At 50.1% G+C, this 22,369-nt stretch overlaps 1 protein-coding gene across 4 annotated transcripts in view; it reads left to right on the top strand.

Moving 5' to 3' along the window:
• Positions 1-463: 463 nt before the first annotated feature.
• The window catches only part of PTGIS (prostaglandin I2 synthase), a 41,081-nt gene continuing 19,175 nt past the window's right edge, over positions 464-22,369 (top strand). The window contains exons 1-6 of one of the 4 annotated variants that reach the window (XM_067708424.1): positions 517-628; positions 4,270-4,354; positions 8,187-8,310; positions 10,104-10,282; positions 12,795-12,938; positions 17,400-17,551. In XM_067708424.1, coding sequence (XP_067564525.1) covers positions 8,281-8,310; positions 10,104-10,282; positions 12,795-12,938; positions 17,400-17,551 — 505 coding nt within the window. In that variant the 5' untranslated portion in view covers positions 517-628; positions 4,270-4,354; positions 8,187-8,280. Of the gene's footprint in view, positions 629-4,269; positions 4,355-7,523; positions 8,311-10,103; positions 10,283-12,794; positions 12,939-17,399; positions 17,552-22,369 lie in introns of those variants that run through there. The other 3 variants (XM_067708426.1, XM_067708425.1, XM_067708423.1) reach the window with 3 other exon arrangements.

Genomic DNA, 22,369 nt, shown 5'->3' with positions numbered 1-22,369 from the left:
GCGGGGGGCGGCTAGAGTGGTGGAGACTGTTTAGGTGGAATGTGGAGGAAAGGCCCTTCCAGTCCCCTCCCACCCCCAATCCCTCCTCTGCCACCGCTTGACCTCTCATCCTCACACTTTCTCTATCCCCATCACCCCTCCGTCCCCCCATATTCCCTTCCTTCCTCTTCCCCAAATCCCCCATTCCTCCCCCACACCCCCGCGTAACCCCTCCCTCCCTGCACATCCCTTCGCTTTCCCCTACACCATCCCTCCCGTCCCCTGCACCCACATTTTCCACGCACATCCCTCCCACCCTTTCCTGGGCCAGGGGTCGGAGCCTGTCCCGTAGAAGCTGAGCCGAACGGAGTCTCCAAGAGCCACCCCACCCACCCTTCTGGACCTGGGAGGGATCGCAGGCCCTGCCCCCGCCCGTAGGCGGGTGGGCGGGGGGAGAGGGAGGGGCGTGGGGGCGGGGTCGGCTCTGGGACTGGGTCCCCGTGGCCCCCGTGGCCCCCAAGCCAGGCCGGCCGCCTCCGGCGTTCCGCAGCCGCAGCCTGGTCGCCGGGCCTGCCATGTCCTGGGCCGTGGTCTTCGGGCTTCTGGCCGCGCTGCTACTGCTGCTGCTGCTGACCCGCCGGCGCACGCGGTGAGTGCCCCCCGCCCGGCCTACCCCCGGCTTCCCCCACCCCGGCCCGCCAGCGCCGACCCCGGCCAGACAAAGGGTCGTCTCCGCTCAGGCCCGCGCCCCGGCTGCAACGAGGGGGTCGCCGAGCCAGCGGCAGGCCCACGTCGGAGCCCCCGCTCCAGTCCCCCGGGCAGGAGGGGATCCTCTTCCCACCGTCCCCTACCCCCCCGGGCGAGCCTAGAGGTGGGAGTCCAAGTGTCCGGCCGAAGGGGCTTCCGCGCCCCTCCCCCGCCCCGGCGAGGGGGCCAGGCCCAGAGGGCTTAAAGAGGGCTCAGAGTTGGGGAGACGCGCACGGGAAGGTGCAGGGACGGGAGTCCCAGAGGGCTGCTCACCCACCGCACACACTCGCTCGGCCGGGGCGCGAGAAGCCCGGGCCTGGCCCAGAGAGCGGTGCCTGGGACCTGCAAGGGGGTTGCAGGTGAGAACCGAGAGTCACGGGTGCAGAGTGGGTGCGTGGACATGCTCGGTGTGACCCCCGGTGGAAGAAGCCCCCTCCCGCTCTTCAGCGTCTGTCTGGATCGTGCACCAACTCGGTGTCACCCCCCAGGCTTGCTCTCACCCCCATTACACAGACGGCAGAGTTGAGGCTGGGGAAGGCAGAGGCCCTGAGCGATGCCCTCTTACCGGCCCTGGAACCACCTTCCACAGGATTCCCCGATCCGGATGCAGGGGCTGAGTAGGCTCGGTATTTCCCTCTGCCAGAGAAACTCAGGCCCACAAAGGGGTCTCCCTTCTGCGGAGGTCTACTCTGGCAGAGTAGAACCAGAACCAAACGCCTCAGCTTCCTAGTCCCCAAGGTTCTCCTGCTCCCTTGAGAATCTGCGATTTAGGAGAAAAGTAAAACTCACCTATCTCAAATCAAGGAGATGGCAGTATAGATCTTGTTCTTTTTATAAAATATTTTAAAAACTAATTTGAATTGCACAAGGAATACATTCGACTTAAGCACTTATCCCATTGTAAATAAGACTGAAGCCCTACTAACCACTCTTCCGACAATTCAGGACCTCTACTGTTGATTAATTTGAGAGGAACCTCCCAGATCTTTTAAAAAGATTTTTTATTTTAGACTGGTTTTATATTTACAGAAAAGTTGTACAAAGAGTTCCCAAATACCCCTCACAGTTTCTGCTATTGTTAACCTCTTACATTATCATGGTACAGTCATTAAAACTAAAAAAACCAACACTGGTCTGTTACGATTAACCAAACTCCAGACTTTATTTGAATTTCATCAGTTTTTCCGTTAACGTCGTCTTTCTGTGCTAGGATCTCATCCAGGGTACTGCCTTTGGTTGTCATATCTCCTCAGCCTCCCAGCTGTTTTAAAAATTATTCTTATACGCATAGACATTAGCTCGTAGATAACACAGGGCGGTGGAAGTGTGGTGTGTGTGTGTTTAAATCAGAGTGTCTGAAAATTCCAGAAGTTTTCTGGAAACCTTTTATTTTTAAACAATGTGTTAGTTGAATTTCCACACAGTGAGTTCACGATATTTTTCTTCAACCTCTGGACGCCTTTCCAGGTGAAACTTAACACCATACATTCAATCATTTGCCTGGAAAAATGAAAACGAAAAAGGCTACAGATAAGTTTCCTTATAGAGAAATAAATTATTTTTCCTAAGTTGTTGGCTTTTTGGAAACTCTGTACAGAGTTGTTTTCAGACTGTACCTTTGCTGTTTTCACTCCAGATTTTCGTTTTGACATCCGTCCATGTTGCTATGTGGAGATCTAATTCATTCTTTCGATTTTTTGTGTAGTATTCCATAGTATGAATAGGTGCAGGTTTCTTTTTTCCCTTCTATTCCTGTCCCTGTTGAGGAACTCAAGTTGTTTCCGGTGTTTTTGCTATTTCAGGCAATGTGCTGGGCTCATCCTGTGGGGCCTCCTAGTCTGTGCTTTTCTCTGGGGCAGATGAGGGCAGCCACAGAATACATGGATTCTGGGAGGCTGGGTACCTGGGTGCTTAGCATATGGAAACTCCCAGCCTCCAGGAATAAGAACAAGTTGAGTAACTGCTCTCTGCCTTAGTTTCCCAATCTTTATGCTGTTTTTCTTTTTGGCCACACCATACGGCATGCAGGATCTTAGTTCCCCAACCAGGGATCAAACCTGCGCCCCCTGCAGTGGAAGCGCAGTCTTAACCACTGGACCGCCAGAGAAGTCCAGTTTCCCAGTCTTTAAAATGGGAATGTTGATGGAATTGCCTGGCAGTCTAGTGTTTAGGATTCCGTGCTTCCACTGCAGGGGGCACAGGTTCGATCCCTGGTCAGGGAACTAAGATCCCACAGGCCGCACGGCACTGCCAAAAAAAACCCAACAAAACAAAACAAAACAGGGAATGATGACGATAATAGTAGGTGAGAGTGGAATTGCTGGATTAGAAGGAATGCCAAACATAATTTTAGCTAATTCTTGCTATCAATCCAGAGAGCTAATTTGTCTTTGAGGGTGAGTTGTTGATTTTTACACCTGTGGACAGCTTAGCAGTTTCACCAGGTGGGGTACTGGGGAGAAGTGTGGGTATGGGAGTCACTGACAGTTGTGCGGGTGGTAGTGTGGACCCTGGGGGGGCAGAGTTGCGTGGACCCTTGGGAGACCCCACAGGGGCCGGAATTTAGGCCCCCGATCTCATTTTCTCCTAACTTGGAGATGGGAGCACTCTTGTTACCCCCATTTTACAGAGGAGGAAGGGAAGGCAGCGATCAGCCGTGTGGGCAGCAGCTGGGGATGAGAGGGTCACGCCCTGCATCCCTGCCTCAGAACAGTGAGAGTGTCCGTGAGGGAGGCTAGAGACCGCAGACCCCAAAATAGAGCCTCCTTCGCCCCCGCTGGCCTCTGGCTGAGTCACCCTGGAATGTGACCTGGGCCTCAGTTGGATTCAGGGCCCGGGGGCTGAAGGAGCCTCTGGCACATCAGGAATCAGACGCCTGGGCTCCCGGCTTCCTGCCTTTGTCCGCAGCTCCTTGGAACTTTTCAGGGGAAAGATGAGTGCTGCCAGAAATAACACCAGGCTCGCTGGGGAGCTCCGGTGGCAGGCAGAGTGAAAGGCAGGGGAAGGAAGCCCCACCCACACCCCAAAGATGTCTTAGGGGAAGGTCTCAGGCCCTGCGCTTGGGAAGGTCGCTGGAACCTCTCTGTGTCTCAGTTTCCTCACCTGCAAAGTGGCTGTGCAGATGTCCACTTGGGGTGACTTGGGGCCAGGGTAGCATCAAGAGTGTGGGCTCTGCAGCCAGGCCTGCCTGGGTTAGAAACCCAGACCCTCCACGGTGGGCCCTCGGGCAAGTGGCTCAGCCCCTTCTGTGCCTCAGTTTCATCTGCTGTAAAATGGGCTTGATAGAAATACAATGCTTCCTTCCTCAAAGGATAACACAGTCAGGGCTCATCAAGTATCAGCCATTATTCCCAAGCAAGGAAACCTTTGCACCTGGCATATAGCCGTTGCTCAAGAAATGGCACCCGGGAGTCATATTGGTCCTGCTTCTCAGACCCACCCCAGCTGCTCCCCGGTTGCCAGGTGCCAAGCACTGTTCTATAGCCCCTTTCATCTTCATCACAGCCCAGTGTAGTCTGTAGTGTCGTCACTCCTCTTTTACAGGTGAGGAAACAGGCGTGGGGAAGCAAAGTCACACGGCCGGCAAGAAGCACGGCTGGGATTTGAAGCCAGGAAGTGTGGTGCTAAAGTCAGGCTCATGACAACCATCCTGCCCTCCTGCCTCTTGTGCAGAAATCGCCGCTGCCGTGTCCTGTCTCTGGGCTCAGACCTGGACTGGAAGAGGGCAGGTGCACGCTGGGCTCCTCCAGCCCTGGGCTGTGCCAGCCTTTAAACGGAGCCTTCAGGAGAAGCTGGCTCACAGAGAGGCGAGGGGAAAGGAAGGGTCCTGGCACGTCCCCAGCACCCCCTTGGAATCCCCGAGCTGCCCCTTTGCGAGTCTCCTCAATGATGGGCTCAGAGGCAGGGTGGGCGTGGGGCGAGAGGAGGAGGTGGGCGGGGGGAGGCATTTCCTAATGCCCTCAACCCTCACCTCTGGTTCTGCTTCCATATTTCCCAAACTCTGGCCCTCAAATCTAGCCAGTCTCTCTGTCCACCACCTGTTCCCCGCTTTGGGTTATGTTGGGGGACAGTCAGACTGAGGAGGCAGGAGGCCATGGTGGAAGAACGTAGACAGGGAGGGGAAGAAGGATGAAGGGAAGGTGGTCCCCCCTGGACTTCTGGGGATGGCACAAAAACCCCCAACCTGGAAGTGGATGAGTCGGATGCTAGGCCTGGCTCCTGGAGGATCACAGCCTCCACTCCCACCGTAATTGCTTTAGTCTCCTGACACATCTCCCTCCCGCCTCTCGCTCTTGCAACCTTTATTTTTTTTTTTTGGCCGCACTGCGCAGCCTGCGGCATCTTAGTTCCCCGACCAAGGATTGAACCTGTGCCTCCTGCAGTGGAAGCGTGGAGTCCTAACCACTGGACCGCCAGGGAATTCCGTCTTGGAACCTTTTAAAAGCACAATCACATCACTTCCTAAATCCTACTTCCTAAATCACATCACTTCCTAAGTCACATCACTTCCTAAATCCTACCCTCCAGAGGGTTCCCACCACACTTGTAATAAAAGCCAGACTCTGTCCTCGGCCACTGGCCTTCTTGGTCCCCAGGTCATTTCCAGTCTTTCACCCCCACATCCTCCACTCCCTCCACAGCGGCTCCTGCTGTCTTGAGAAGATCACCAAGTGCACTCTTGCCCCAGGGCCTTTGCACTTGCTGTTCCCTCTGCCTGTAAGGTTCTTCTCCCCGCTCTTCCTTCCAGTCTCTGCTCACATGGCACCTCCTTGGAAAGGCCCTCCCTGACCACCTTCTCTAAACTAGCACCTCCCCACTATCTCGTATCACCCTTCTTTCTTTTTTCTTTAATGAGATGTATTTCCCATACTATAAAACTCACCCTTTTAAAATATACAATTCAGTGGTTTTTAGTATAGCCACAGGGCTGTGCACCCATCACCACTATCTAACTCTGGAATATATTCATCACTCCAAAAAGAAACCTGGTACCCGTGAGCGGTCACTCTCCATTCCACCCTCCCCTCAGACTCTGGAAACCACGAATCTACTTCCTGTCCCCATTGATTTGCCTTCTCTGGACATTCATAGAAATAGAATCATACCCTATGTGGCCTTTTGTGTCTGGCTTCTTTTACTCAGCATGATGGTTTTGAGGTGCTTCCAAGTTGTAGCGTGAATCAGTACTTCACTCCTTTTCATGACTGAATAATGTTCCACCGTATGAATACACCACATTGTGTTTATACATTCATCTGTCGGTGGACATTTGGGTTGGTTCCACTTTGGGGCTATTATGATTAATGATACCATGAACAATAGTGTATAAGTTTATGTATGAACTTATGTTTTCAATTCTTTGGGGTATATTGCTGGGTCATATAGTCACTCTTTTAATCTTTCAAGAAACTGCGAGACTAGTTTCCAGAGCAGCTGCACCATTATATGTTCCCACCAGAAATACATGAGGATTCCCATTTCTCCACAGTCTTCCCAGCACTTATTTCCTTTTCTTTTTTTTTTTTTAAACACTATGGCCATCTTAGTGGATTTGAAATGGTACTGCTTGGCGTTTTGCTTTTCATCTCCCCAGTGACTAATGATGTTGAGAATCTTTTCATGTGCTTACCGGCCATTTGTATATCTTCCTTGGAGAGCTGTCCATTCAGATTCTTTTGTGCATTGTTAAATTGGGTTATTTGTCTTTTCATTGTCACGTTTTAGCTCCTTTATTTTCTTCATCACACTTCTCGCTCTCTGAAATGATATTGCTTCTTTGTTTTTGTCTGTCTCCACTTATTAGTGTGTAAGCCCTGTGAGGTCAGGGCTCTCCACCTCATCTTCCCTGTTCACTCCTGTATCTCCAGCACCCAGGACGATGCCTGCTTCATAGTTAATATTTGGTGAAGGTGTGAATGGAGCCGCGCCCTCAGAGGGTGGTTGGGGAGGATGAGATGAGACATTCATATATCGAATGCTTGGCCAAGGGCAGGGCCCAGTGCAAGTGCAATGTCAGTTTGAGTATATTAGTTATCTCTTGCTGTGTAACAAATTACCATATAGTTGAGAGCTTAAAACAACACCCATTTATTAGCTCACACTTCAGTAGATCAGAAGTCCAGTACAGTGTGTCTGTGTTCTCTGTCCAGAGTCTTACAAGGCAGAAATTAAGGTGTTGGCCAGGCTGCCTTCCTATCAGGAACCTCCAGGGAAGAGTCTGGCTGAATTCAGCTCCTTGCGGTTGTGGGACTGAGGTCCCCATTTCCTTGCTTGCTGTCAGCCAAGGTCCACTCATAGCCCCTAGAGGCCCCATGCATTCCTTGCCTTGTGGCCCCTTCCATCTTCAAAGCCAGCAGCAAAGAATCTCCCTTACGCCAAATCTCAGTCTCTTTTGCCAGGAAGATCCCTGCCCCTTGTAAGCCCTGTCCTCCCCTGATTAGGTCAGGTCCACTAAGAAGAATCATCCTTTCTCAAAGTCAGCTGTACCATCTCCCTCACTCGGTTGTAGGTCATTGTCGTCATATTAGAATTCCATCCACCGTAGTGAGGTGTAGATATGTTATTATATCCTCAGAGGAGTCCCTCTGGTCTCACAGATGAGATTTTGACCTTGAATATCACACACAACCTTCCTACCCCCTGGCTGAGCTACCTGTACCCCTGGGGCATCCCCGCAGGCCATGGGCATGGCGTCTGGCCTCCTGAGAGACCTCAGATTCTGAGCTGGAGAGGGGCAGTCAGGGGTCAGCGACAGGGCAGTTCTTCTACCACCTCCTGCTATCCAGCCATGCCCTCCAGCCTTACCCTTTCCCGGTGGGCATGAGAGGAAGTGTGAGATGACCAGGACCCTGGTCCATGCTGGCTCATACAGAGAACTCTGTATCCTAATACCACTGGGTTCTGGAAGGTTCTCCTACCTGCAGAGAGGTGACCACCTTAACTGGACCCCCCAGTATGTACGAACATCAACTGGTACCCCAGCTTCTGCTCTCAGCCCCCTGTGGTCTACTCCCTACTCAGCAGCCAAAAGCCACTTGTAAAAACCAAAGCCAAATCCTGTCCCTCCTCTGCTTCGAGCTCTGATGGCTCCCCCCTCACTCAGAGCAAACGCTGAAGTCCTCAGAGCTGCCTGCAAGGCCCTGCATGGTCTGGCCCTGTTACTGCTCCGGCCTCACCTTCTACTGTACACGTCTTGTTCCCACATCCAGCCACCCTGGCCTCCTCACTGTTCTTTGCACACACCAGGCATGATGCAGCTTAGGGGCCTCTGCACTTGTTCCCTCCGCTTGGAAGCTCTTCTTTGAGATATCCATGTGGCTCCCTCCCTCACCGCCTTCAGGTCTTTGGTCAAATGTCTCCTCAGGGAAGCCTTCCTCTCCACTGAAAATCTCACGCCACGCCCCACACTCTATCCTCTTCCCTGCTTTATCAAATGGTGATAAGTGCTGTGGCTTCTGCAGGCGACCTGGCGAGCCTCCCCTGGACCTGGGCAGTATCCCCTGGTTGGGCTATGCTTTGGAGTTTGGAAAAGATGCCGCCAGCTTCCTCACTAGGATGAAGGAGAAGCATGGTGATATCTTTACTGTAAGTGCCTCTTTTGCCTCTTGGGAGGGAAGGGGATGAGCAGCTGGGCCTACTAAACCTGGTGTTTACTGATTTCTTCAATACCCATCCATACACTAACCATCCAGTGGTCCAGCCAACTTTCTATATGCCTATCCAACTGTACATCCAACGTTTATCTAACATTCATCCCTTCATTATCCCTCTAGCATCTTCCCAACATGCAGCTATGCAGTCATTTAATATTATCCAATACTTGGTGTGTTCATCTAACCGACCTCTATCCATTCATTCAACTTCCATCTGTCCCACATCCACCCATCCATCTAACATTTGTCCTTCTGCCTATCTGCCCAATATCTAAGCAGCCTTCTTCCGTCTTAATATCCATCCAATATTCATTCATATATTCCATTTCCATCAACCTCCATCTATCCACTCATTCGTCCATCTTTCTAAATATCTAGCCAAAAATCTGTCTCTCCATCCACTTGTCCATCATCTGTTCCTCTACCTGTCTACCCAATTTATCCAGCATTCTTCCACTCATGGACGTAGCATCCATCCAACTTTCAACCATATATTCAGTTTCCACCAACTTCCATTCTTCTGCTTATCTGCCCATGTTTCCATCCATCTGCCACCACCACCCAGCATTTGATTATCTATCCTTTCAATATCCAATGTCTGTCCACTCTATATACATCTATTTACATCTCTCTCCATCCACCACTTCAACATCCAAACAACCGTCACTCATCCACCCACCTTCCACGTCTCCTTCTAACTTGGAGGTTAGAAGTGAATCCAACATTCACCCTTCAATCTGTTTACCCAGTATCCACTTAGCATCCTGCCATCCATGTACCCAACATTCATTCATACATTTAGTTTGCAAGCACTCTCTAGCTGCCCATCCATCCATCTTTCCATCCAACATACATTCAATGATCTATCCTTCCATTTATCCACCCATCTAACCATCCATCCAACAGCATTTTTCTTGGATATTGGCTTGTATTTTATAAGAGAGTTTGATTACCATGACTCACAGACCACATTTTGAAAACAAGGCTAAGGCAGTGGGTAGTTGGAGTTGTGTGACCCCCTCCACACACATTTGAGGGAAAATGCCGTCACCCTTGTTGACTGCAGGATTATAGCTCTCCAGTGCTGTCTCCTTCCTGTCTTGAGCAGCATGTTACATACAGAGCTCAGCCTCCCAAAGAAGGTTTTGCTTTCACATCCACTAGCATTTATCCAAAAACATCCATCCATCCTTCCTTCCTTTCTTCCATCCATTTATCCACTCATCCATCCATCCACCCACCCATACCTATAATATATCCATTTATCCACTAACATCTTCCCATCCATCCGTCTGTACATTCATCCATCCATCCCATCCATCCATCCATCCACCTACGATGCACACACATCCATCTGCTGCTTCTGTGGGCAGACTCTCTCCTGGCTGCTGGAGATATGACATTAACCAAGATAACCGTGGAAGATGCTTAAAAGTGAGGTGGTTAAGAGCATAACCTTTGGTTCAGAAAAAGTGCCGAATTCCTTTCCCAGCTCTGCCACTTCTCAGGTGTGTGGTCTTGGGCACGTTATACGCCTTATCACATTTCAGCTATAAATGGGTGAATGATGGTCCCTGCCTCACAGGGTGGTTGTGAGAGGTAGATGAGGGGACATTGTCTGTTAAGTAGCTGGTGGGGCCACTGCCTGTCACGGGGTAAGTCGACCTCAGAGAACTGCTGTTGTTCATAGTCGTACTCCTCACTCCATCCCTGCCAACTTCCCAGGTGCTGGTGGGGGGCAGGTATGTCACTGTCCTCCTGGACCCACACTCCTATGACATGGTGGTGTGGGAGCCTCGCACCAGGCTGGACTTCCACGCCTACGCCGTCTTCCTCATGGAGAGGATTTTCGACGTGCAGCTTCCGCATTACAGCCCCAGTGATGAAAAGTCCAAGATGAAACCGTGAGTGGCTGCAGATGGTACCCATGGGTGGGCCAGGGTGGGCGATCTGCTTCTACCCTCGTAGTTCAAGTCCTGTGTGAGCTGAGCTTGTTTCCACAACAGGTGTCCAGTAAAGACATTTCGTTTTGTGAAAACAAACAAAAACAAAACAAGAAACAACCCTAGAGAATTGGGCTGAAGAAGAACTCTTTACTTCCCAAGAGGCAGCTATGATTTTTAGTAGAAGGAGACCAGGGTTGGGGTCAGCTAGATCTAGATTCAAATCTCAGCTTTCCCACTGCCTAGCTTTGTGACTTTGGGCAAACCACACCCCCCTCACCGAGCCTCTGTTTCCACATCTGTCAAATAAAGGGAGGTGGTGGGGTGATTAATGTTTTTGAGTCCATACTCTGTGCCAGGCATCATGCATGATCTCATGAGTCTTCACAGCAATGCTGGAGGGTAACTTACAGCCCCATTTTATAGATGAGGACACAGGGCTCAGAGAAGAGAAGTGACTTGCCCAAGGTCACACAGCTAGGAAGCGGTGCAGGTCCTGAAACATAAGTAATACTTACAAAAGGACCTGGGAGGGCATTTACCCTGTATTCGTTCATACACTGGTCACCATCCTAGATGCAGGAGCGCAGAATGACGCCAACCTCCCTCTGAAGACACCTGCCAAATGCCAGGTGTTTGATAGGCACGTGTTCATATCTGTGCAACAGCTTCAGAGGTAGGTATTTTTATCCATATTTTACAGATGAGGAAACAGAGGTTCAGAGAAGTGAAGTGACTTACCCAAGGTCTACTGCTAGTAAGCGTCAGAGCTGGGATTTGAACCCATGTCTGCAGACTCCACAGCCCATTCTCCTCCCACCGAGATACTGAGGAAGTAAGACCTCCCCTAAAGAGTGCACACGGTCTGATGGGCATCTTTAGTGATCTCTCTCCAGGAAGGCTCACCTCCTGGAGTCAGGAAAAGCATCTAGAAGGCCGGGTTTTGCAGGACTGCTAAAGCTGAGGAAAGGCCAGCCTCATGAGGTGAACATGGATGAGAGACAATGCTCAGTCTGACCTTGGCTTTGTGGGACAGCTGCTAGGAGTATTCCTGAGCCTGAGTGTCCTGGGTCCTGCTATTCTAGGGGTTCCATTAGCAACAAGAGTCCACAGTTCACTGCATCCTACCCCCCCCTACCCAGGGAGGATCCCAGTTTCCTCCAGTGTCTACCCTCAAGAGTTTCTGGGCATTTCTCAAAAGCTGGCATGAGGTCTTCTGGGCATGGCTGCCACATCTGTTGGGGGCTACTGTCTCTGTCAAGGACTAGTGCTTGGAGTGGAGTCAAGGGAACAGCTGGAGCAGGGTTGATCACTGTGTCAGCTCCCATGTATTAAGCACTTACTATGTGCCAAGCGCTATGTTAAGCCCTTCACACACATTATCTCACATGGGTCGTATCGTTTTTCCAACAGTGAAACATCCCAGAGCTTTTATTACCTGGAAGTTCACGGAACCCCTCTGGATGCTTTCCCGTCTTGAATTATCCAAGAACCCAGGGGCTTATTCAGTCTAAAGGAGTCCATCCTATGTCCAAACAGCAGGTGGCGACAGAGAGCCAGAGCACCTGATGGGCACACTAGCACTGGTCTTGTTGCTGCCACAAGGTGTCGCTGTTGAACACGGGCTCTGCACCACCCCATGGACGCTTCGCTCGATGCAGTGGGGTCCTTTATGGTTTAGATCCTTGTGCAGTGTAGAGGGGCCTTAAACTTAGATAGAAGATCCCATCTTTCCTGGCTTCTAATCATACATTCAGTCATGGCTCAATATTGACTGTACTGTGGGGGCTCAGTACAGAGGGGCTTCTGGCTTCAGCCACATGCTCTCCCAGAACTGGTCCTCTCCTCAGACTCCTAGGTACTCAACAACGAGACCAGATCACCAGCCAGATTCCCTTATTCCTCATGGAGCATTCACTTGGAGTCATGTTTATTAGCAATCCTTGGTCCAGGACACTTTATCCAAACAGGTCTCCCTAACTTTAGATCTCAAGGAGAAAGGGCTGGTTTCTTAGTTCTCTCTCTTCTGCAAGTCTGTGGGTTCCTTATCCAAGCTCATGTGCCCCGAGAGGGGATGGCTATCATGTTTAAAAGTTCACACTCTGGAGTTGGGCAGATCAGGGTTTCAGTCCCAGCTGTATCACTTACTGGCTGGGTGACCTTGGCAAATCACTTTCCTCTCTGTCCCTGAGTCTCTCCATCTATAAAATGGGTATCATAATAGTAACTGTTATCCCTGGGGCTGTCAAAAGATGAAATGAGATCATTGTGCTTGGCAAAATAAATAGTAACTATCATCATTGTGGATGATGATAGAAATAATAATATTTTGTTTAAGCCAATCTTCCAAAAGCCCTCATTGCCACTGAGGCACTGGAGCCCTGGGACTCTGAGCTTTGGCCAAGGAGGTGCCTGTGTGCATATATATATATTTTTGGAAGCTACACTCTCACACCTTGGTTCCTTGCCCCAGGACTCTCCTCCACAAGGAGCTCCAGGCACTCACGGAAGCCATGTATACCAACCTCCACACTGTCCTGCTGGGTGACACCACGGAAGCAGGCAGTGGCTGGCATGAGATGGGACTCCTCGAATTCTCCTACAGCTTCCTGCTCAGGTGAGCCCAGCCCTCTGGACCAGTCATTAATAGTGGCCAAGGGAACCAGGAGGACTTTGTGGTTGGGGAGGCAGTTCGGGATCCTCCAAAGCAAAGGCTGCAAGGCGACATTTTGTATCTGGGACTCTTGAGTGGTCACCTGACTCAGCCTGTGAGCTGTAAAGGAGACACAGGCCAGAAGAGGGGCCTTGCTGGTCACCCAGATGCTTGGTGAGAGGCCCAGTGTGGCAAGGAGGTTGGGCGGGGGGATGAGGTCAGAGAAACTGGCAGAAACCGGGTCTCACAGAGCCTCGAGGCCATGGAAGGCTTTGGAATTTATTCTAAGTGAGATGAGTGACATTGGGGGTTTAAGCAGGGGTATGACACCATTGGACTTAGAGTTGGTTTTTTTTTTTTTTTTAAGGGAATTCCTTTATTTTTATTTATTTATTTATTTATTTTATTATAATAATTTATTTATTTATTTTATTTATGGCTGTGTTGGGTCTTCATTTCTGTGCGAGGGCTTTCTCTAGTTGCGGCAAGCGGGGGCCACTCTTCATCGCAGTGCGTGGGCCTCTCACTATCGCGGCCTCTCTTGTTGCGGAGCACAGGCTCCAGACGCGCAGGCTCAGTAGTTGTGGCCCACGGGCCTAGTTGCTCCGCGGCATGTGGGATCTTCCCAAACCAGGGCTCGAACCCGTGTCCCCTGCATTGGCAGGGAGATTCTCAACCACTGCGCCACCAGGGAAGCCCGGACTTAGAGTTTTAAAAGCTCTCTTTGGCTGCCAGACAGAGACTAGACCATAGTTCGGGTGGGTGGCAATGAAAGGGAGGCAGGGGGACCTGTTAGGAGGCTGTTTGAGTTGCCCAGGTGAGACAGAATGGTGGCCTGGACCAGGCGATGGCAAGAATTCGGGTAGCTTTGGGGGATGGGATCGGTGGGACCTGCTGGTGGATTTGACTGCGTGGTGGCAGGGATGGAGGAGCATGGCCACAGGCAGTGAGGGAAGGAGAGCCAGTAGTTTTTGGTGGCATCCCTAATGACCAGCATCTCATACAAGCGAGACATTTCAACCGCTCCAAAAAAATTACAGCAACACAGTTTGAGGATAAAGGACAGGCATTTGCTGACACATATGGGCACACAGGAGTATTTCTGACGTGTGTGCGTTCTTGTAGGCTCAGTGTGCACTAATTTAATCCTCACAACAACTCTGTGAAGCGGGCACTTTACAAACCCCATTTGACAGATGAGCTAACTAAGGCCTGGAGATTCTAAGTCATTTGCCCAGAGTCCCATGGTTGGGGTCCTGGCAGGGCTGGCTGCAGAGCCTACACTCTCAAGCACGACCCTTGGTGTGTCGCCTTTTTCTCATTTCACCCTGGAGTGGTGCAGATACCATCAAGGGCTGTGATTGGTCTGGGTGATGCAGGTCTGGTCTACCCTGTCATATGGTGTGGAGACTGAGGTCCAGAGAGGGGCCGCTAAAACCACCCAGCAAGTTCACAGCAGGGCACTCCCAGGTCTCCTAGCTCCTGCCATCCCATATCCTTGTGCGGGCAAAGAAGTCAGAGAAGAAGCTGAGGCACTGGGGGAGGTGGGGGCCACGCGGTGGCAGCTGGGTCCGTTTAGGTTCATGGTAACAGCAGGCACAGTGCAGGAGGGCAGACGTAAATGGATCCCTGTGTCTTCAGGGCCTGAGCCCTGGGCTGCAGCTCCTGCCTCCTTGGGCCTTTTCATCGCCATCTGCAGCCCCTGAAATAGAAAGGCAGTGGGCAAGTTGGATGACAGTCACATGAGTACAGAGGTGTGTGTTCACGTAGCCCGAGACCGTGAGATTCCAACCTGTCCTGTGTGGGCCCCTGCCTCACTCAGTCACGTCCAGAGTTCTAACTCTGATTCCACTGGTGTTATCTCATCAGCCTCCTTGCTGCCCCTGGAACAGGCCAGGCATGCTCCCAACTCACGGCCCTTGCAGTTTCTGTTCCCTTGCCCAAGAATGCTCTTCCCTATATGTCGGCATGGCTCCCGCCTCACTTCATTCAAGTCTCATCTCAAGGGTCACCTGCTCAGGGAGGTCTTTCCTGCCACCCCATTTAATATGATGGCCCCCTCATTACCCGGCCCATTCCAGCTTTTTCTTTATGGCCCCTAGCGCCACCTGTAGGTCATGTGTGTATTTATAGGCCGTGTAATTATTTATTGCCTGTCTTCAGCTGTGCCAGGTGTTATTTTGATGTGGAGGCGCCACAGGAAGGGCCTTCGTGTCCACAGCGTGAAACCTCGTGGTCTTCCTGGTTTTCTTGTCTTTTGGGGAGGGGTTATTTTTCATCGCCTATTTTTGGTAGATATTTTATCTAAGGAACTAGTTTTCTGCTTTAAGAAAAAAACCAGTGCAAGTAGGATGACAAATGGTGACAGGTGTTTAACTGCAGTGTCACAGAGACCGCAGGGCCTGGGGAGGACCGTCTGACCCTGCCAGCGTGTTTCCGTCTAAGAGGGGTGGCCGTGACTCCGCTTCTGCCCAGGGCTGCCAGGCGGGACTGTAGGCTGCCAGTGGTCAGGCTTTCTCCTTTTTCAAAATGAGATGGAGGGGGAAATGCAGAGTTTGTATGAATTTCCCCAAATGTTTAAATGTGCATTCGGTTGTTTTTAGGAAAACTCTATTAACCAAACAAAACACGTTTCTGGACTGAATCCAGATTGTGGGCTGTGCCTTTACAACTTCTTCCATAAGGAGACTGAGGACATTCTTCTGAAGAAGAGGGATCCAGGGAGGAAAAGGAGGAGGGAATTCCTTCCGGGCTGATGCAGAGGCATCAGTAGGGCCGACGGGTTAGACTCTATAGGTAGCTCGTTTCAGCTGTTCTGAAGGAAGGATTCCTCCTTTTAGTCCAGTGGGATGGGCAGGTCTTGAACTCGCCATCTCTGGGGGGCATGGAGGCCAAAACTGGATGAGGGGAAGGTGAGTGGGATGCAGGGAAAAGGTGGGACAGTAGCTTGGATAACTGAGCTCAGAATCATGGTGACCCCATATTTTCTTCCAAGATCAGTGTCCTCAGGATTAAGTTCTCACTATCCATGCATCCATCCACCCATCCTCCCTCCCATCCTTCCATTCATCCATTGATAGAACATTTATTGAAGACCTACTACGTGTCTACACTGTGTGAATGAGGGACAAAGTGGGGACCAGACAGGCCTTTCTCAGCCCCATCCTCCCTCATTCCTGCTTCTTTCCTCTCCTTCTCCGGAAAATCCCTGTCCTGGGAGACCCAGGAGGGCCTGAGGGGGCTGCATCAGGGCTTCACGGTGTCTCTCTCAGAAGTCCTGGCCCCTCTCACCACGTGGAAAAAGTGAAAACCTGTGGTTTTCCTCCCAGGACTGAGGCCAGTGGGGCTGGACTCCTGGAGCATTAAAAAGTGGCTGGTGGGGCTTCCCTGGTGGTGCAGTGGTTGAGAGTCTGCCTGCCGATGCAGGGGACGCGGGTTCGTGCCCCGGTCCGGGAAGATCCCACATGCCGTGGGGCGGCTGGGCCCGTGACCCATGGCCGCTGAGCCTGCGCGTCCAGAGCCTGTGCCCCGCAACGGGAGAGGCCACAGCAGTGAGAGGCCCGCGTACCGCAAAAAAAAAAAAAAAAAAAAAAAAGTGTATGGTGGTGAAAACATTTCCTCTGAGAGCATTCCTGCGGGCGGGGGTGTGTGTGTGTGTGTGTGTCTGTGTGTGTGTGTGTGTGTGTGTGTGTGTGTGCGCGCGCGCGCGCACGCAGACTCCCAGGGTGCTCCGCGCCGGCCCCTCACTCTCCAGTCCAGCACCTGGGCCGGCAGTACCTGGCAGCGCCCTGACCTGCCTGTGGTTGCTCCCTTGGCTCTGGGCCTTTGCGGGGACCATGCCCTCTGCCCGAACCCCTTTCCCCTGCTTATCCTGCAGGTCTCAGCTCAGACCTGCCTCCTCCAGGGAGCCCACCCTGACTCCATCTCCAGGGGCAGGAGCCTCCTTTCCTGATCGGTGCCCCCATCTTGCCCCACTGGCCACCCCTCACTCTGCTCTGCTCGCCAGCCTCCGGGTAGCGCCTCCACACTCTGCCTCCTTCCTGCCGCAGGCGGTTGGCTCTTCCCTGCGCCTCAGGCCCCTCCCTCTGCTCCTCCCACGCTGGCTCCTTCTCATCCTTCACCGAGAGCCCCTCCCCACCCCCTCCCTCTTTGTCCCTCCCTCTGAGCCCCAGCTGACCTATGATTCATCCACTCGTTTCTCTGTATGTCTGTCTCCCTCATTAGAGTGTTGGCTCCATGGGTGTGTGAGGGTTTTGTCTGTTTTCTTCTCTGCTGACGCTGTGGCCCAGAGAGGTCCCTGACACATGGTAGGAAAATCAGGTGCTCCTCAGGTGTACAAATGAAGAAAACGTGTAGGCAGCCCTGGGAGGGTTCGGCCGGGAGTATCCAAAGACAACCCCCTGACCAGCTGTTTGCCGCCCCCAGAGCCGGCTACCTGACTCTGTACGGTGTCGAGGCACCGCCACACACCCAGGAGAGCCAGGCCCAGGACCGCGTCCACTCAGCCGACGTCTTCCACACCTTCCGCCAGCTTGACCTGCTGCTCCCCAAACTGGCACGTGGCTCCCTGTCAGTGGGTAAGCGCCATGGGGGCCCTGGTGGGTGGTGGGGCTAATGGAGGGACCCAGAGAGGGAGGATCATAGATAACATAGGAGGAAAGACGTTCTAATGCCCTTAAAGGTAGTGAGATCCCCGTCACTGGGGTATGCAAGAGCAGAGTGGTGGGGAGGCAGGGCTTGGACTAGAGCTGGGGTTCCTGGTGGAAATTCTGATACAGCACATCTAGAGTGGGGCCTGGGGACCTTGAGTGTGTGTGTGTGTGTGTTTGTGTATGCTCCTTTTCTAGTTTTATGATTTAATTTGCTCTAGAATTTTTTACAAGTAGTTTATGCTGAGTATAAGAAATTCAAGCCATATAGAATAATTTAAAGGGAACAATAAAAGAATTCTCCAACTTCTCCCCATCCCAGCCCACCACTCCCGCTCCCATCCACAGAGGTGACCATTATTACTAGCTTGGAGTACATCCTGCAGAATTCTCTCTAAACACACACACACACACACACACACACGCACACAGAGTTGTGTGTCATTTTTTTTCTATTGTTAAGGTTTTTAATTTCTCTTTTTTACTGAGGTATAATTTATGCACAGGAAAGCACACAGGTCCTAAATGCACAGCTTAGAGGTAAATCTAAACTTTTTATGCCCTTTCCCAGTCAGTATCCCCCCCCAGAGCTAGCCACTGTATGGATTTCTTTCACCTCAGCTTACTTTTACCTGTTCTTACACTTCCTTTAAAACGAATCATACAACATGTGCCCTTTCATGTCTGATTTCTTTCACTCAGCTTCATGTGTGTAAGATTCATGCAGGTTGAATGTATCTATAGTTTGTTCTTTTTCGTTGCGATGAAGTATTTCATTAGTGTAATAACAACAATTTGTCATCCATTCCTGGTTGGTGGACATCTTGGTGGGTTCTGGTTTCTGGTTGGGTTAGCTTGTTACGAACATTCTTGAGCATGTCTTTCTGAGCACACATGCCTTCGTTTCTCTTAGTTGTCAGCCCTGTGCTTTTATAACATCGACCTAGCACACTGGAGAGGCATTGTTCTGCTACTTAGCATTTTCACTGAACTCCACATCTAGAACTTTCCACATCGCTTTGTAAAAACCCACGTCATTCATTTCTGTGGACTCAATATTGGTAAAGAGCTTCCTGCTGGATTCAGAGTGCCAGGGCCATAGGAACCACTGGACTGCATTCTTCCCTGGCCACTGTGTCTCAGACTTCCCCAGTGAGAAGAATCCTCTGGGGTCCTTGTTAATAAGACAAGTCACCCAGCCCCATCATGGTCCATTTGAATCTGAATCTCCAGTGAGGCTGGGACACTGCATGTATGACAGGTGTTGTAGGAAGGTTGAGAAATAACTGTGTGTCCTGGTCTCAGGTACTTGCAACAAGACCTGAATTCAGATCCCTACTGTGCTGCTTCCTTGCTGGTGATTTGGGGCAAGTTACTTAACTTCTTTTCTTTTTTTAATTAATTAATTTAAAATTTTTTGGCTGCATTGGGTCTTTGTTACTGCGCACAGGCTTTCTCTAGTTGCAGCAAGTGGGGGCTACTCTTCGCTGGGGTGCACGGGCTTCTCACTGCGGTGGCTTCTCTTGTTGCAGAGCACAGACTCTAGGTGTACGGGCTTCAGTAATTGTGGCACGTGGGCTTAGTAGTTGTGGCTTGTGGGCTGCAGAGCGCAGGCTCAGTAGTTGTGGCACATGGGCTTAGTTGCTCCGTGGCATGTGGGATCTTCCCGGACCAGGGCTTGAACCCGTGTCCCCTGCATTGGCAGGCGGATTCTTAACTACTGTGCCACAGTTGTTAAGAATAGGGAAATTAAGAGTAGGGAAGTCCCTACTTAACTTCTTTTTGCCCTAGGTCTTTTCTCCGGAGGAGCAGTTGAAGGCAGTGGTCGAGACAGACTCTGGGCTCAGGTGGCTTGAGGTGGTTTACTGGCTCTTCTGTAATCTCTGTGTGCCTCAGTGATCCCATCTGTAAAATGGGAAGAACAGTAGGATCTTCCTAGAAGGTGGCTGTTAGGATTGGCTGAGGTAATAAAGAAAAAATACTACTTGTTGAGCATTTTCTTTGGTGCCAGATACCAGGTTAAACATTGTCTCATTCAGTGCTCACAACAGCTCATGACCCCATTTCATTTATTTATATATTTTTAAGAATGAAACTTTAACACATTAGATTGTTTAAATTAAAAAAGAGGGCTTCCCTGGTGGTTAAGAGTCCACCTGCCGATGCAGGGGACACAGGTTCATGCCCCGGTCCGGGAAGATCCCACATGCCACGGAGCGGCTGGGCCTGTGAGCCATGGCCGCTGAGCCTGCGCATCCGGAGCCTGTGCTCCACAACGGGAGAGGCCACAACAGTGAGAGGCCCGCGTACCGCAAAAAAAAAAAAAAAAAAAGAAACATATTCTTGTGGTAGATATAGACAGTAAAAAGTAATAATACTCAGTCTTCCAAGCTCAGCTTCCTATGGAAACCAACGTTAACATGCTGATGTATCCCTTCACAGTGTTCTGTAGGGATACTCTATTTTGAAAATGGAGACAAATATATGTATCTAAAGTGTCACTGTGTATTTATAGAAAGGGATTATATCTATTAACTGCAACTTATTTTTTTAACCTAACGATATACAGTCTCCCTTGTCAATACAAACATCTAGAGGCATTAACCAATGCACTTAGATAAGAGAAATCAATTACCAATATAAGAATGAGTAAAGAAGAAATAAAAGTATCCCTATTTGCAGATAATCTGATGCTATACCCAGAAAACCCCAGAAAATCTATGATAAAACTAACTCAAGCAAAAATGAATACAGCAAAGTAGAGGTCACTATTTAGGCAGCCATCCCCCTCCAATGGATATTTATAATTGTTTCGTTTTTCATGTGTGTTACCGTTATAGTATTTCCTTGTACTTGTATCTCTTCTACCATCTGGTGATTTTATTTCTCTCTAACAGTTTCCTGGAAGTGGGTTTGCTGGGTCAAAGGGCATGCACATTAAAATTTATTTTATTTTATTTTATTTTTTTGCGGTACGCGGGCCTCTCACTGTTGTGGCCTCTCCCGTTGCAGAGCACAGGCTCCGGACGCGCAGGCTCAGCGGCCATGGCTCACGGGCCCAGCCACTCCGTGGCATGTGGGATCCTCCTGGACCGGGGCACGAACCCGTGTCCCCTGCATCGGCAGGCAGACTCTCAACCACTGCGCCACCAGGGAAGCCCTAAAATTTTTATTAGCTGTTGCCACATCATTTCCAAAACCATGGAGCAATTCATACGCCTACCCAAAGGAAAGGAGTCTGCTCATTCCCCACCAGATTTTTTCAGTCTTTCCATTTGTTTGCCAATCTAATGGACAGAGGTGGGTAACTTGTTGTTTTAATTTGCATTTCCCCACCACCTTGTCAACATGCAATTATCGGTGTTTAAATCCTTGCCAATCTGATGGGCAAAAAAGGGCATCTGGCTTTATGGGCATTTCCCTGACTACTGTATGAGACATCTTTTAGTGTTACCAGCCATTTGCTTTTCCTCTTTGTGAGTTGCCTGTTCATGACTCTTAATGTCTTTTTAGAGACAACTCCTTATCTTATTGAATCCTGCCATCAGTGCTGGAAAGTTGGTATTATTAAATTCATTTTGCAGGTAAAGAAACTGAGGATCAGAAAGGTGAAGTCACTTGTCATAGACACACAGCTGGTAGATGGCAGAGCCAGCAAAATGGAAACTTGGTCTGTCTGCTTGCAAAAGCTAGTGCATAAAGCACTGACACGTGCCGGCATGGATTGCTTCTCCAGGAAAGAGCAGTTTCTCTGCTGCCGTTTCCTCCATACAGATGCTGCAGGGGAGTCTGTGTAGATGCAGAGGGGAACTCTCCTTGTTTTTCTGGGAGCAGCTCTGGGCTGGGTATGGGAAGGCTGCACTTCCCAGTACGGGCAGCAGGTGGCGATGTTGGGGAAGGTTTCTCAGCTAGGGACTGGAGGCTGAGGTGCAGAACGGCCCTCAGACCTGGTTGTGGGCATGTGAGGCTATGCAGCTTCTTTCGAAGAGTGATTTGGTAGAAACTATCAACATATAAAGTACACATTCCTTTGATCCTGTACTTCCACTTCTTGGAATTACCCCACAGAAATGCTTGCATGTGTCTACGGATCCACAGATATTCATTAGCATGTCACTTGTTTTAGCAAACCCTAAAAACAACCTAAATGTCCCTCGTAGTAGCTGATGAAATAACTTATGCTTTCACACAAAGGAAAGCTATGCAGCTGTAGAAAGTAATGGGATATACTGCTATAGGCTGAAATCTACTGTTATGAAAAAGGTGCAGAACAGAGGGTATGGGGGTGTGTGTGTGTTTGTGTTTAAATGTGGGAACATTTATAGATTTTTGCCTCTGGGAAAGCTGAGATGGGATGGAGAGAATCTCACACCCATTTGAACTCTTAGAGTTTCTTTCTTTCTTTTTCTTTTATTATTGTTGTTGTTTACCATTTACATGCATTATTCCTCCTCTGCTTTTAGAAATGTAAACATTTTAAAAGAAAATTGACCCTTTGGAGACCCTTAGACCACTGAGTCTGGTGCTTCTCATACAGGAGGGAGTTGGGGGGCAGTAGGGAGTTAGAGCCCCAAGCTAAGCATACTGCTTCTTTCTGGAATAATCATTTCACTGGATTATTATTATTTATTTAAATATTGTTTGGGGGAAAAAAGCATTCTTATATTAAAGAATCACAGGGTCTAATGCAAAAATCAAATGCATTTTAAAGGTAAAACACAAGACTTTAAAAAAAAAAACATGTCT

The sequence above is a fragment of the Pseudorca crassidens genome, chromosome 15, assembly GCF_039906515.1.
Source record: "Pseudorca crassidens isolate mPseCra1 chromosome 15, mPseCra1.hap1, whole genome shotgun sequence".
NCBI lineage: Eukaryota > Metazoa > Chordata > Mammalia > Artiodactyla > Delphinidae > Pseudorca > Pseudorca crassidens.
This window is presented reverse-complemented; position numbering and strand designations above follow the sequence as displayed.